Source organism: Lygodium microphyllum, chromosome 5, assembly GCF_053477565.2.
Source record: "Lygodium microphyllum isolate KBCC chromosome 5, Lygodium_microphyllum_v1.1.10, whole genome shotgun sequence".
Lineage (NCBI taxonomy): Eukaryota > Viridiplantae > Streptophyta > Polypodiopsida > Schizaeales > Lygodiaceae > Lygodium > Lygodium microphyllum.
In genome coordinates this window covers 60,422,999-60,434,050 of record NC_141139.1, presented here as the reverse complement: position 1 = coordinate 60,434,050, position 11,052 = coordinate 60,422,999, and the positions used below count along the sequence as shown (strand labels likewise).

General features: G+C 38.9%; 1 protein-coding gene across 4 annotated transcripts; it reads left to right on the top strand.

Annotated features, from left to right (window-relative positions):
• The first annotated feature begins 5,835 nt into the window (after nt 1–5,835).
• Nucleotides 5,836–10,209, top strand: LOC148035879 (major strawberry allergen Fra a 1.07-like). Of its 4 annotated transcripts, none has more exons than XM_087677886.1 (3): nt 5,836–6,109; nt 6,723–6,981; nt 9,997–10,209. In XM_087677886.1, the coding sequence occupies exons 1-3, from the start codon at nt 5,899–5,901 to the stop codon at nt 10,013–10,015; spliced, it is 489 nt and encodes a 162-aa protein (XP_087534012.1). In that variant the 5' UTR covers nt 5,836–5,898; the 3' UTR covers nt 10,016–10,209. The 4 variants fall into 4 exon arrangements, with proteins under 4 accessions (XP_087534012.1, XP_087534013.1, XP_087534015.1 ...); XM_087677887.1 differs by having other exon boundaries at nt 10,006–10,207; XM_087677889.1 differs by lacking the exon at nt 9,997–10,209 and adding an exon at nt 8,435–8,459.
• The last annotated feature ends 843 nt before the right edge of the window (nt 10,210–11,052 follow it).

The following is an 11,052-nucleotide window of genomic DNA, read 5'->3' as shown; positions in this document are numbered from 1 at the left end:
TTTATGTATCTTGTGTTCCTTTGTTAGAAATTTACAATTTTACTAACTTGTAAGTGTATGTAGGTGCACTATGCACAACTAAGCTTTTGTTTTCCATAATCAATGTGATTCAATATAAATGCAAGTATCTTCATGATGATGGTACTCAAACTTCCAATTCAATTATGACATATTCAAGTATCTTCATGATGATGATGCTACATGAGGTTCAAGGGCTTGACTATCACTATTAGTGTTACCTCCACTCAAGTTGTTCTCACCAAATGGTTCTAGGTGAGTATAAGAATAGTTTTACGTTGACTACTCAAGTTTACTTCTCGAGGTATGAAGTGAGCCTTTAGCACTTACTTTGGAAGTGAGCGTATCATAATTGTTGGCATAATCTCTTTTGCCTCTATCTAGCACTCTGAAAACACTCCTAAAGGTGTCCAAACAAGTAAGTTGAGTTGAGCTTCCCATTAGTGATGACTTGGTTACTCCTTCTCAAGTGCAATGGCCCTTGTGACGTGCCAAGGTGTAGGGAGTTTCTTTCACCAAGATTTTAACCATGAAATGTCCTCTTGCATGACTATGGTCTCTCTTTGTTTTTCTCTACCCCCTCGTGTTTTCTCATTCATTCTCCTCTCTCCCTCCCTCTCTCTGTCTCTTTCTCTTTCTTTATTATGTTTCATGTTTATTCCCTCTCGCTCTCATTCATTCATTCTTTTCCTTTCTTCTTCTCCCTCTCTCATTTCCTCTCTTTTTCCCTCAATACATCTCATTCTCAACAAAAACAAACAAAAGAAAATAAGAAAGAACAAGAACAAAACCAAGAGGGAGCAATGTACTCACCACAAAGGCTCAAAGATGGATTCTTCATCTCCTCTTTGCAACAACTCCTCTTCGCCCTTCGTACACTTTCTCCTCTTCTTCATGAACAATGGTACGGCAGCAACGGTGGTGGTGGCATCAGGGAGAAGCTCTCCTTCCTTCTCTTTCTCTCTTTATCTCCCTCTCCCTCCCTCTTTCATTCTCTCTTTCGCAAACTCTTTTGCAAAATGCTACGCTCCGGTTTCGGTTGCTTTTTTTTTGTCTGAGTATCATCGCTATTTGTGTTGCTATTTGCATCGAAACTTGGCATTGCTATTCCCCCCTTCCCTTGTAGTGAGAGAAGGAGTTGAGAAGATTAGGTGTTTTTCATGATGATGAGCATATAGATGGTATGTATGATGATCTCACTTGTGCACGTACTATAACAAAAAATGAGAATATGCTAAAATTTAAGTATTTGAGTGATTCTAGTATTGTACCAGTGCATTCTGTGGACATGTACCATGACATTGCTAATTTTATGTAGTAAAGAGTCAAAGGCTAAGGAGTCTCAATAAATAGAGTTGAGTGCTAAATTATTTTGGTAAACAAAGGAAAGGGTTGATTATCTTCAGCCACTAAAGTTTTTGAGGTATGAGGTATCTTGGCTAATAGAGTATACTACTCATTTATTTCCATGAAGAGAGAATGGGGCTATTCTTATGTAGTCCATAGAGTAGAGGACTAATAATTTTTAGCAAAGGAGTTGAGTGCTATGCATAAGTAGCAATAATTGAGATTTTCAAGGGAGCAAAGAGAGTCTAGGATACGTTGACACTAAGTACAAGATTGTGGACAAGAAGGTAAAGCTGATTGTTGCAAGTCCACTTTTGCTTATGATGAGGAAGTTAAGAGGGATGCTAACTAGCCAAATTTAAGAGACCTAGAGAATACTGGGCATAAGTTTTAAGTTGAGACATTAGCAAAGTTAAAGATTGGGAATGAAGTTTTCTTGCTACCTACAAAGAGGCAGTGTTTCCTAGAGATGTTACAGCAATATGAAAGAGCTTTTACATTCCATCCTCATGATATTGGTTGTGTGAGTCCAAAGATTGTTGCTCCCATGGTGATTTTTACTATCCCTCATATTGTATGGAATCCTTGTTCTATTCTAGTTCTTAGAGCACATCTTCCAAAATTGTTTGATTTGCTTAATGAGAAGATATAAATGGAAACCTTAGAGCCTTCTTCTATGCCTTATCCTAATGGATGGTTTATAATAGCAAAGAATAATGGATCACTTAGATTTATCCAAGATATAAAGCTAGTAAATAGTGTGATTGTCACGAATGTTGCTATAGGGTTGATTGTGGGTGAATTCATTGAGGCATTTGCAGGTTGTTCTATCTACTCTCTAGGAGATCTTTATTCTGGTTATGATTAGTCTCAGCTTGCTTCACAAAGTGGAGATCTAATGACCATGAGGACTTCATTAGGACTTGTCATGATGTGTACTTTGCCAGACAGACCTATAAACTCAACATCACACATGATGAATGCTATGAGCAATGTCCTACAATAGTATATTCATCAGCTTACTATGCCCTTCCTTAATGATGTTGCTATTAGAGATTGTGCAGAGATAGAGAAGGATGAGAGCTTGAATGAACATGGATGCATATGATTTGTTGCAAATTGTATTTTTGATTGGTGAGAAGAACTTAACGAGGCTTGAAGAGGTAAACTTGACTCTTTCAAGACAGAAGTGAGTTCTCAATGTGAATGAGGTACTTATTATGGGTCATATGCTTAGCTGGTATGGTAGAAAGCCTTCTTCTCCTTAAGTAGATCCTGTTAATAAGATCACAAAATTTTCTTCTATCAATTTAAAGGTGAGGAGATTCATTGGAGCATGCATATTTTATTTTGATTTAAATACCTCATTTTTTCCATATTATAAATATATTATATCAACTACTTTGCAAGGGGTAAAAATCCCCTCGGAACAAGAGGCATGCTAGACCTATGAGGAAGTTCAAGAAATTGATACGGTTTAATTAAACTCATAGAAAATCATATTATACTTGTGGAAGGCATATTGTGATGATAGTGGACACTAACCCTATTGCAATAGGCTAGGCTATTGGCACTACAAGGATTTGAGCTAGTAGCGATGTCGATTAGCGACGGCGGATATTGGCGTCGCTATTGGCGTTGCTACTAGCATCGCTATTTGCGTCGCAAATAGCGACGGGCCGCAGGAAAAAAAAGCGGCCGAAACCAAGCGCGGTTTTCATTTCGTGTTTGCTCCATTGTGAGTTTTGAGAGCGAGAGCGAGGGAGAGAGCGACCGTCGTGAGAGAAGGAGAGGAAGAAGACTTGCCGCCGCCGCCGCCGCCGTTGTTCGCGAAGGAGAGGAGGAGCCTTCATCGCAAAGAGGAGCCGCCCCACGCTCGCCATATCTCATCGGTGAGTCTCCCTCTCTCTTTCTTTTGCTTGTTTAAGGTTTAAATCACTCTCTTTTGCTTGTTTAGGAGAGGAAATGAAAGAGAAAGAGAGGGAGAGGGAGAGAGAGGGAGAGAAAGAGAGGGAGAGGGAGAGGGAGAGGGAGAGGGAGAGAGAGAGGGAGAGGGAGAGGGAGGGGGAGGAAATGAGAGAGGGAGAGAAAGAGAAAGAGAGTGAGAGTGCATTCTATGGCGTCGTCAATAACGACGCTTTTTGCGACGACGCGGGCAAATTTTGTTGTTTGTATTTTCGTCGCTTTAAACGTCGGTATAAGGTCTATATCTTGTAGTGTAGTCAAGACAATGAAGAAGGTAATATGTATGCTATATGGATTAGGGCGAAAGTCCTAAAACGAGAGACAAAGGAGGTACCCATAGAATACCATATTAGAGAATTTGGGAATCTCCCAACTTTCACTTTCAAATAATAATAAAGATTTAACCAAGTGGCTAAATCTTAACCCCATATTTGAGAGTGGGACTTGGGGAGATTGCTTGTATAGTATCTAGGGAAAGATTCACCTTCAAGTAAGGGGATAAGATTTGACCATGTGTCCAAGTATTAGCCACATTAGAATTTCCCAAATTTCTCAATACGTGGTTAAGGGGATAAGATTTGACCATGTGTCCAAATATTAACCACATTAGAATTTCCCAAATTTCTCAATACGTGGTTACAAACTAAAAGAGAAATTTGGGAAATAGTGAAAGCCCTTAAGAATGATAAAGATTACTTCATTGGAGCTTCACTAGTGGTTGATACTGACTCTTTAAGTTTGTTTTGGGAATGATTACCACTTTCTCTATGCCTAATATAGCTATGATGAGGTGGATTGCCTGCATGAAGTCCTTAAATCCAAAGTTCAAGCACATTGTAGGAAAATAAAATCAAATTGCTAACATGCTCTCTAGGGCTACGTCTGATTATTAGAGTCTCTTCTTGCATAAGATGATGAAGTGGTAGACACTTCCGCCACTAGGGTGGATCATGTGTGTCATACATCCATTATTTAAACATTCTTAGAAGAACTTTACACAAATGAATGGTTGTAGATAGGACAATATCTGAATACACGAACTAAGATAATAGAATGGTCAGATGTAGAATACAAGAGGCTTAGGCAAAAAGCCTATGGTTACTTCTTTGCTATAAAAGCATCCTAAGAAGAGAGGAGGAAAACCCTTAAGAGTAGTTGCAGACAAGTCTACCCAATTACAAGTTATGAAGGAATCTCATGAGTGCCTATGGGTCGGACACATAAATATGTGGGCAACATATGAGAAGATCAAGGAACGGTACTGGTAGGAAGGTATGTACATAGATATTTTACAATTTATAGAGTGTCTTTCTCTTCTATATGTAAACAACCCCTTGCTAGGATAACTTACGGATGTTTTTACACAAGCATATTCACCTCTACGTCCTCTTGCATCACACTATTAACGTAGCATTTACCTTCTACGTCCTCATGACATGCTCCTAGTACAGATTGCAGAGTTTTCTCACAACATTTTCCATCTCTCAAAGAGATTTAAGGTGACATGAGTGACCATGAGAGATTGGAGCGGGAGAGAGAGCGAGAGAGATCAGATCAAATATTTTCCATTCTTTAAATATGTCATAAGCCATTATGAAAAATCATGTATTTGAATTTGGAGTACTCATGTACTCATTATATTTTGGTAATGCAAGCATAAACTACACAAGTCATTGATATTGTTTGTTAAACTAGGCAATAGATAGCCTTATTACAAGATTTTTTTGGAGAACTAGTTTCTTAACAAAGTGGCCACCATAAGCATGCTTAGTATTTCATCAAAACTATGCAAGCCCCTTCCACGAAGGAACCATCTTTTACTCGCGTGTATTTTCATAAAGATATGCTTTTGAGTTAATGCCACTGCAAACCATGGCGCTTTAAACTCATACGGGAAATTTGGAACAACAACATCGGTCATGCATGTGGTCCTTCAGGTACCTATGCCAAGTGGTATACAAAGCCTTTCAGGAATACATAAATGAAACTTTAATTTTCTTCCTTTGCTTTGTTTTAGACTTGACGTTGCGCCGTCCAAGCGTTCGCTAACGTTGTCCTATATAGATTTACTTCCACCAGAATACTTTAATTTATGGTAAATTTACTCGCTCGCGCGCTAGGGCGTACTACGAATGCCAATTCATTATTCGAGTACCGGGAGACTATTGGCAGGTGCTTGGGCACTATAATTCAGAGCCCCGCAGTTCATGGATTGTTGCGAGTCCTAACAGAATATAGCTCATGAAGCGAGCAAGCCAGCTGCATGCTACAGCTTCAGCCATCACGGGGTATCGCAAAAGTAAGCAGAAAGCCAGCTTGAGTCGGCAGTCGTGACGTTTCGTCATTATGAAACCTCAAAGATGTGAAGGTGCGCGTGGGGGCCGTAAGGCTACGCAAAATGCGGAGTACCCGGGAATCATACGATAGGTGTATAGACCGCGTCAAGTGGGCTGATAGAAAAAGTGTAGCTCTCTTATTTATTTAAACGTAGGCGTCGAACCTGCCAAGATCGAGAGCTAGCCAGACAGTAGCGTAACGAGAGAGAGAGAGTCAGAGAGACAGAGAGGAATGGATTGCGGGAAGGCCCATATGACGAAGGTGGTGTTTGAGGTGGCAGTGAAGGCGCCGGCGTCTCGCGTGTGGAAAGCCTTCGTGGACGAGTTCCCACACGCGCTCCTGGCCGCTGCGCCCGGCCATTTCGAGCGCACTGACCTCGTCGAAGGCGACAGTTGGGCCAAACCGGGCAGCGTGTTACACGTCAAGCTGGGGAAGAGCCTCGGTACTTGTTTCCACCGGCGGCGGTTATTCAACTTTCATAGTATAAACAAGGCTATCTCACTAGGGGATGCTAGGTTATTTTAGTCGCTATTATAATACAAGCAGGGCTTCTCACTAGAGAATGCTAGTGCCGGGCTATGAACTAGCTCCAAACATTTATAGTTGGTCTTAAAGCTCCCAAAGCTCCTAAAAATCTCTAACAATTTGTGTCACAAGGGTCCCAAGCAAGAGACTTTTTGGGTGAAATTACAAAGCATGGGTAAATTCAAAAACTCACTTCCTCTTCTTGAAGTTAAGGTGCTAATGGATCTGACACTATTAAATTACCGTTTACAATTTTTATGTGGGAGAATTCTCTTAATAACCAAACGTAGACCCTAAATTTCCACCTCACCTCTTTCTAGCTTGACTAGGGACCCTTGCTCCATGATTTTTGCTCTATGTCTTTTTATATAGTAACCTTATTATGTCCCCAACATAGTATTGACCACATACATACATGTGCGCACACACACATGCACACACACACACACACTCTCTCTCTCTCTCTCTCTCTCTCCAACCTCCCAAGTCTCATGAACAAAGTTGACTTGTTGGCTATGATTGTGTTGTAGGTCGCCTCCATGAGTTGAACTTCACAAAAATCAAGTTCGAGCATGGGAACGAGGACAATCTTGAGGCTACATGGCACACGATAGAAGGCTTTGGCTTAGGCACCCATTGGCTCTCTTTTACCCACTCTATCAAAGTTAAAGGTGGGCCTCATGCAAGCTCCTCCATTCTCATCCACACCCTTGAGTTTGAAAGCATTGGCAAGCATGACCTCCACAAGGTGTACAAGGAGCAAGCCATCCAAATTACCCATGCTATTGAGTATTTCCTCAACATCAACCCAAACTTTGGTTGTATGCCCAACTAATTAAGTTTGTCATCATGGTTGATATGGCACACTAGTTTGTCGGACTTACAACAACTGAATGTATCTTCTTCGATAGTATTTTGCACACTCTAGTTTATAATAGATATGACAACATCTATCATCTATAATGATATTATTCAAAAGTGTTCCGAGCTCAATTAAAGTGTAAAATGTGGCATACTAGAGGTCAACAGGAAATAGGAGTGTGATAAAGGAACACTACAAGTCATTTCCAAAATAAATTATGATGCAAAAAATAAGAGAGAAAGTAATCGTCCATACTAAAACATGAATAGGAGTGTGACAAAGGAACACTAGAAGTCATTTCCAAAATAAATTATGATGCAAAAAATAAGAGAGAAAGTAATCGTCCATACTAAAACATGAATAAAATTCAAAGCTAATGTTTTTCTCTCATCATGTACTCTCAATAGTTTCAATAGTGATCTTGGGGCTAAAAATATTGTGAAAACAAGAGAGATTGACTAGTTGGCCTATAACTGGCAAGAATTAACCAACGCATATAAGACATCATCATGTTTACACGCGCCACCTTCTAACCATCTAATCCCATTGTACAAAACCATAGTAGGGATTAATTTGTCTATTGAGTCAAACCTTATTATAAGTTTGAGACACTATACAGAAACCCTTTTGGGTTTCATTAATATTTATGTGTGATTATTGTATTTTATGAGAAGCTACATCCCTTCGTATGAAAATATCATATAGTGCCAATTCAACTCTTGACTTGACATCTAACTTATTACATGCTTTATTGTGTTGATCTATGGTCTTCTGGAATATGCATTCTGTATTTCAACAAAATATAAGTTTTTAGTGACCATAACCTAAACTTATTTGCCAATGTCTTGAGCTTTATGATTCTAATGGCTCAGAATTGCCCTAATATATATAGCCAAATAGCTTGCTCGGAGACCCTTATGTTTACCCAAATAACAAAAGTTGGCCTATAAGAAAGAACTTGATATTGGATGTGTGTGTGTGCGTGTGTGTGTATGTGTGGGTGTGCTTGTTGCCAGGTGGCACCCACATGAGGGGATGAGTGTGTTTAGTAGTTCTCCCTTCTGTGCACATTGATAAGATGAGTGCCTTGAATAGTTCTCCACTAGTGCATGGCACATTCCTAAAAGCGAATTATTTTCCGTCTTCAACAGAAGGTTTATGGGGACACCTATTCTTTCCAGGTGTGAGACTTGCAGGTGCGAACACGAGTGAAGCCATATGTGGATGATGCCACAATATTCATATCTTAAGTGCTAACGTCTATGTGATTTAATTATTTAATGGAATTGCAATGATTAGTTGATTTGTTATGGCTAGTTGCGTTTTTTCAATTAAATATTTTTCTAACATATTTTTCTAAATTGTTGATAGCTCGTGTAGAGCAAGATGAATTCAACACACACGTCAAGCGCAATTTATTCCATAGACTTATTCATTAAATTATAAGACACGCCGTCGTTTATTCTAAGGCATGCGTACATCCTCTTTATAAATATTTATTGATACATGATATTTTAGGAGATATATTGAAGATATTTTAGAAATATTTAATGGCTCTCACTAGTTGTGAGTTGTGCAATTGATTGCAACCATTTATTCAGTTAACTCGAACTCTTATCAAAAGAGTGATTGTAAGTTTGTCATCTTGGTTGATATGGCACACTTAGTCTAGTTGGACTTACAACAACTGATCAATGTATCTTCTTCACTAGTATTTTGCACACTCTAGTTTATAATAGATATGACAACACCTATAATCTATAATGATATAATTCAAAAGTGTTTTGAGCTCAATTAAAGTGTAAAATGTGGCAGATTAGAGGTCAACAAGAAATAGGAGTGTGACAAAGGAACACTAGAAGTCATTTCCAAAATAAATTATGATGCAAAAAATAAGAGAGAAAGTAATCGTCCATACTAAAACATGAATAAAATTCAAAGCTAATGTTTTTCTCTCATCATGTACTCTCAATAGTTTCAATAGTGATCTTGGGGCTAAAAATATTGTGAAAACAAGAGAGATTGACTAGTTGGCCTATAACTGGCAAGAATTAACCAACGCATATAAGACATCAATCATGTTTACACGCGCCACCTTCTAACCATCTAATCCCATTGTACAAAACCATAGTAGGGATTAATTTCTCTATTCAGTCAAACCTTATTATAATTTTGAGACACTATACAGAAATCCTTTTGGGTTTCATTAATATTTATGTGTGATTATTGTATTTTATGAGAAGCTACATCCCTTCGTATGAAAATATCATATAGTGCCAATTCAACTCTTAACTTGACATCTAACTTATTACATGCTTTATTGTGTTGATCTATGGTCTTCTGGAATATGCATTCTGTATTTCAACAAAATATAAGTTTTTAGTGACCATAACCTAAACTTATTTGCCAATGTCTTGAGCTTTATGATTCTAACGGCTCAGAATTGCCCTAATATATATAGCCAAATAGCTTGCTCGGAGACCCTTATGTTTACCCAAATAACAAAAGTTGGCCTATAAGAAAGAACTTGATATTGGATATGTGTGTGTGTGTGTGTGTGTGTGTGTGTGGGTGTGCTTGTTGCCAGGTGGCATCCACACGAGGGGATGAGTGTGTTTAGTAGTTCTCCCTTCTGTGCACATTGATAAGATGAGTGCCTTGAATAGTTCTCCACTAGTGCATGGCACATTTCTAAAAGTGAATTATTTTCCGTCTTCGATAGAAGGTTTATGGGGACACCTATTCTTTCCAGGTGTGAGACTTGTAGGTGCGAACACAAGTCAAGCCATATGTGGATGATGCCACAATATTCATATCTTAAGTGCTAACGTCTATGTGATTTAATTATTTAATGGAATTGCAATGATTAGTTGATTTGTTATGGCTAGTTGCGTTTTTTCAATTAAATATTTTTCTACCATATTTTTCTAAATTTTTGATAGCTTGTGTAGAGCAAGATGAATTCAACACTGGTGCGCAGATCGGACGCAGATAGCTCACGTGGTGAATCCCGGAAGGTCCCCAAGAACAAAGTACTCTACTTTTTAGCACAAAAACCCATGTAAAAGCAAGCACGACATGAGGCAAGAGACAAATTGGGTTCAATCTCCCCCATGCCTTGTGTGAGCGCTTCACAAAGCATGTATTTTATGTATATTTCCAATCTTCATGCTCAATAATAGCCCAATTACAAAAATATGATAAGCTTTTAGCTTTTGAGTTTGCTTTCTACCAAAAATAGGAAAATAAAGCAAATGGACGGTGCCCATAGTGTCTGGCACGCCCAATCTCAATGTCCAAATAGAAATAACATATCCAGGCGCATAAGCGCATACAAAATAATAATAAATAATCGATGTCTCAATAGACAACAAAATATAGGCGTGGCGCCTATCAAAATATAGTCCAAAGGTCGAAAACCCGCTAGACTCCAATGCTTTCCTCCGCCACTGCTGCTATCTCTACACATCAACTGAAGCATTCACAATCGTTAGTAAAATAACACAATTAAACCGACAAAAGTGAATACCTAGCAGTCTTCAGCTACATAAATAAATCAACTGGTTAGAAATAAATCCTAACCTTAATTTATTACGAGTGCGCACTCTAAACTCATAAACGTTTATTAATTTAATATGCATTTTGCGGAATCACCCGCTATGGAATCACCCATGTACACACTAAATTAATGAAACGCCCGAAAAGGACAGGCGTCCCCATCAACTTCTCGCACAAAGAATCCTCTTTGTGTATGAGCCCCAGTCATCTAAGTTTACGAAATCCACCGTAAATCCTCACGGAATCCACCGTGGAATATGCCTCCTGGCATCATACCCGCGGGGTGGGATAGCAATTGACCTCAATTGCTATTAGCTCAATGTGGAGCTAACAGAGTGGGGAAAGCATTTAGGTCTCTAGCGTGCATCCATTGTGCTTCCTCTACAGGATGGTTCTTAAATTTTACTAGATATCTAGAATACCTTCGGCCAGTTCTAGTG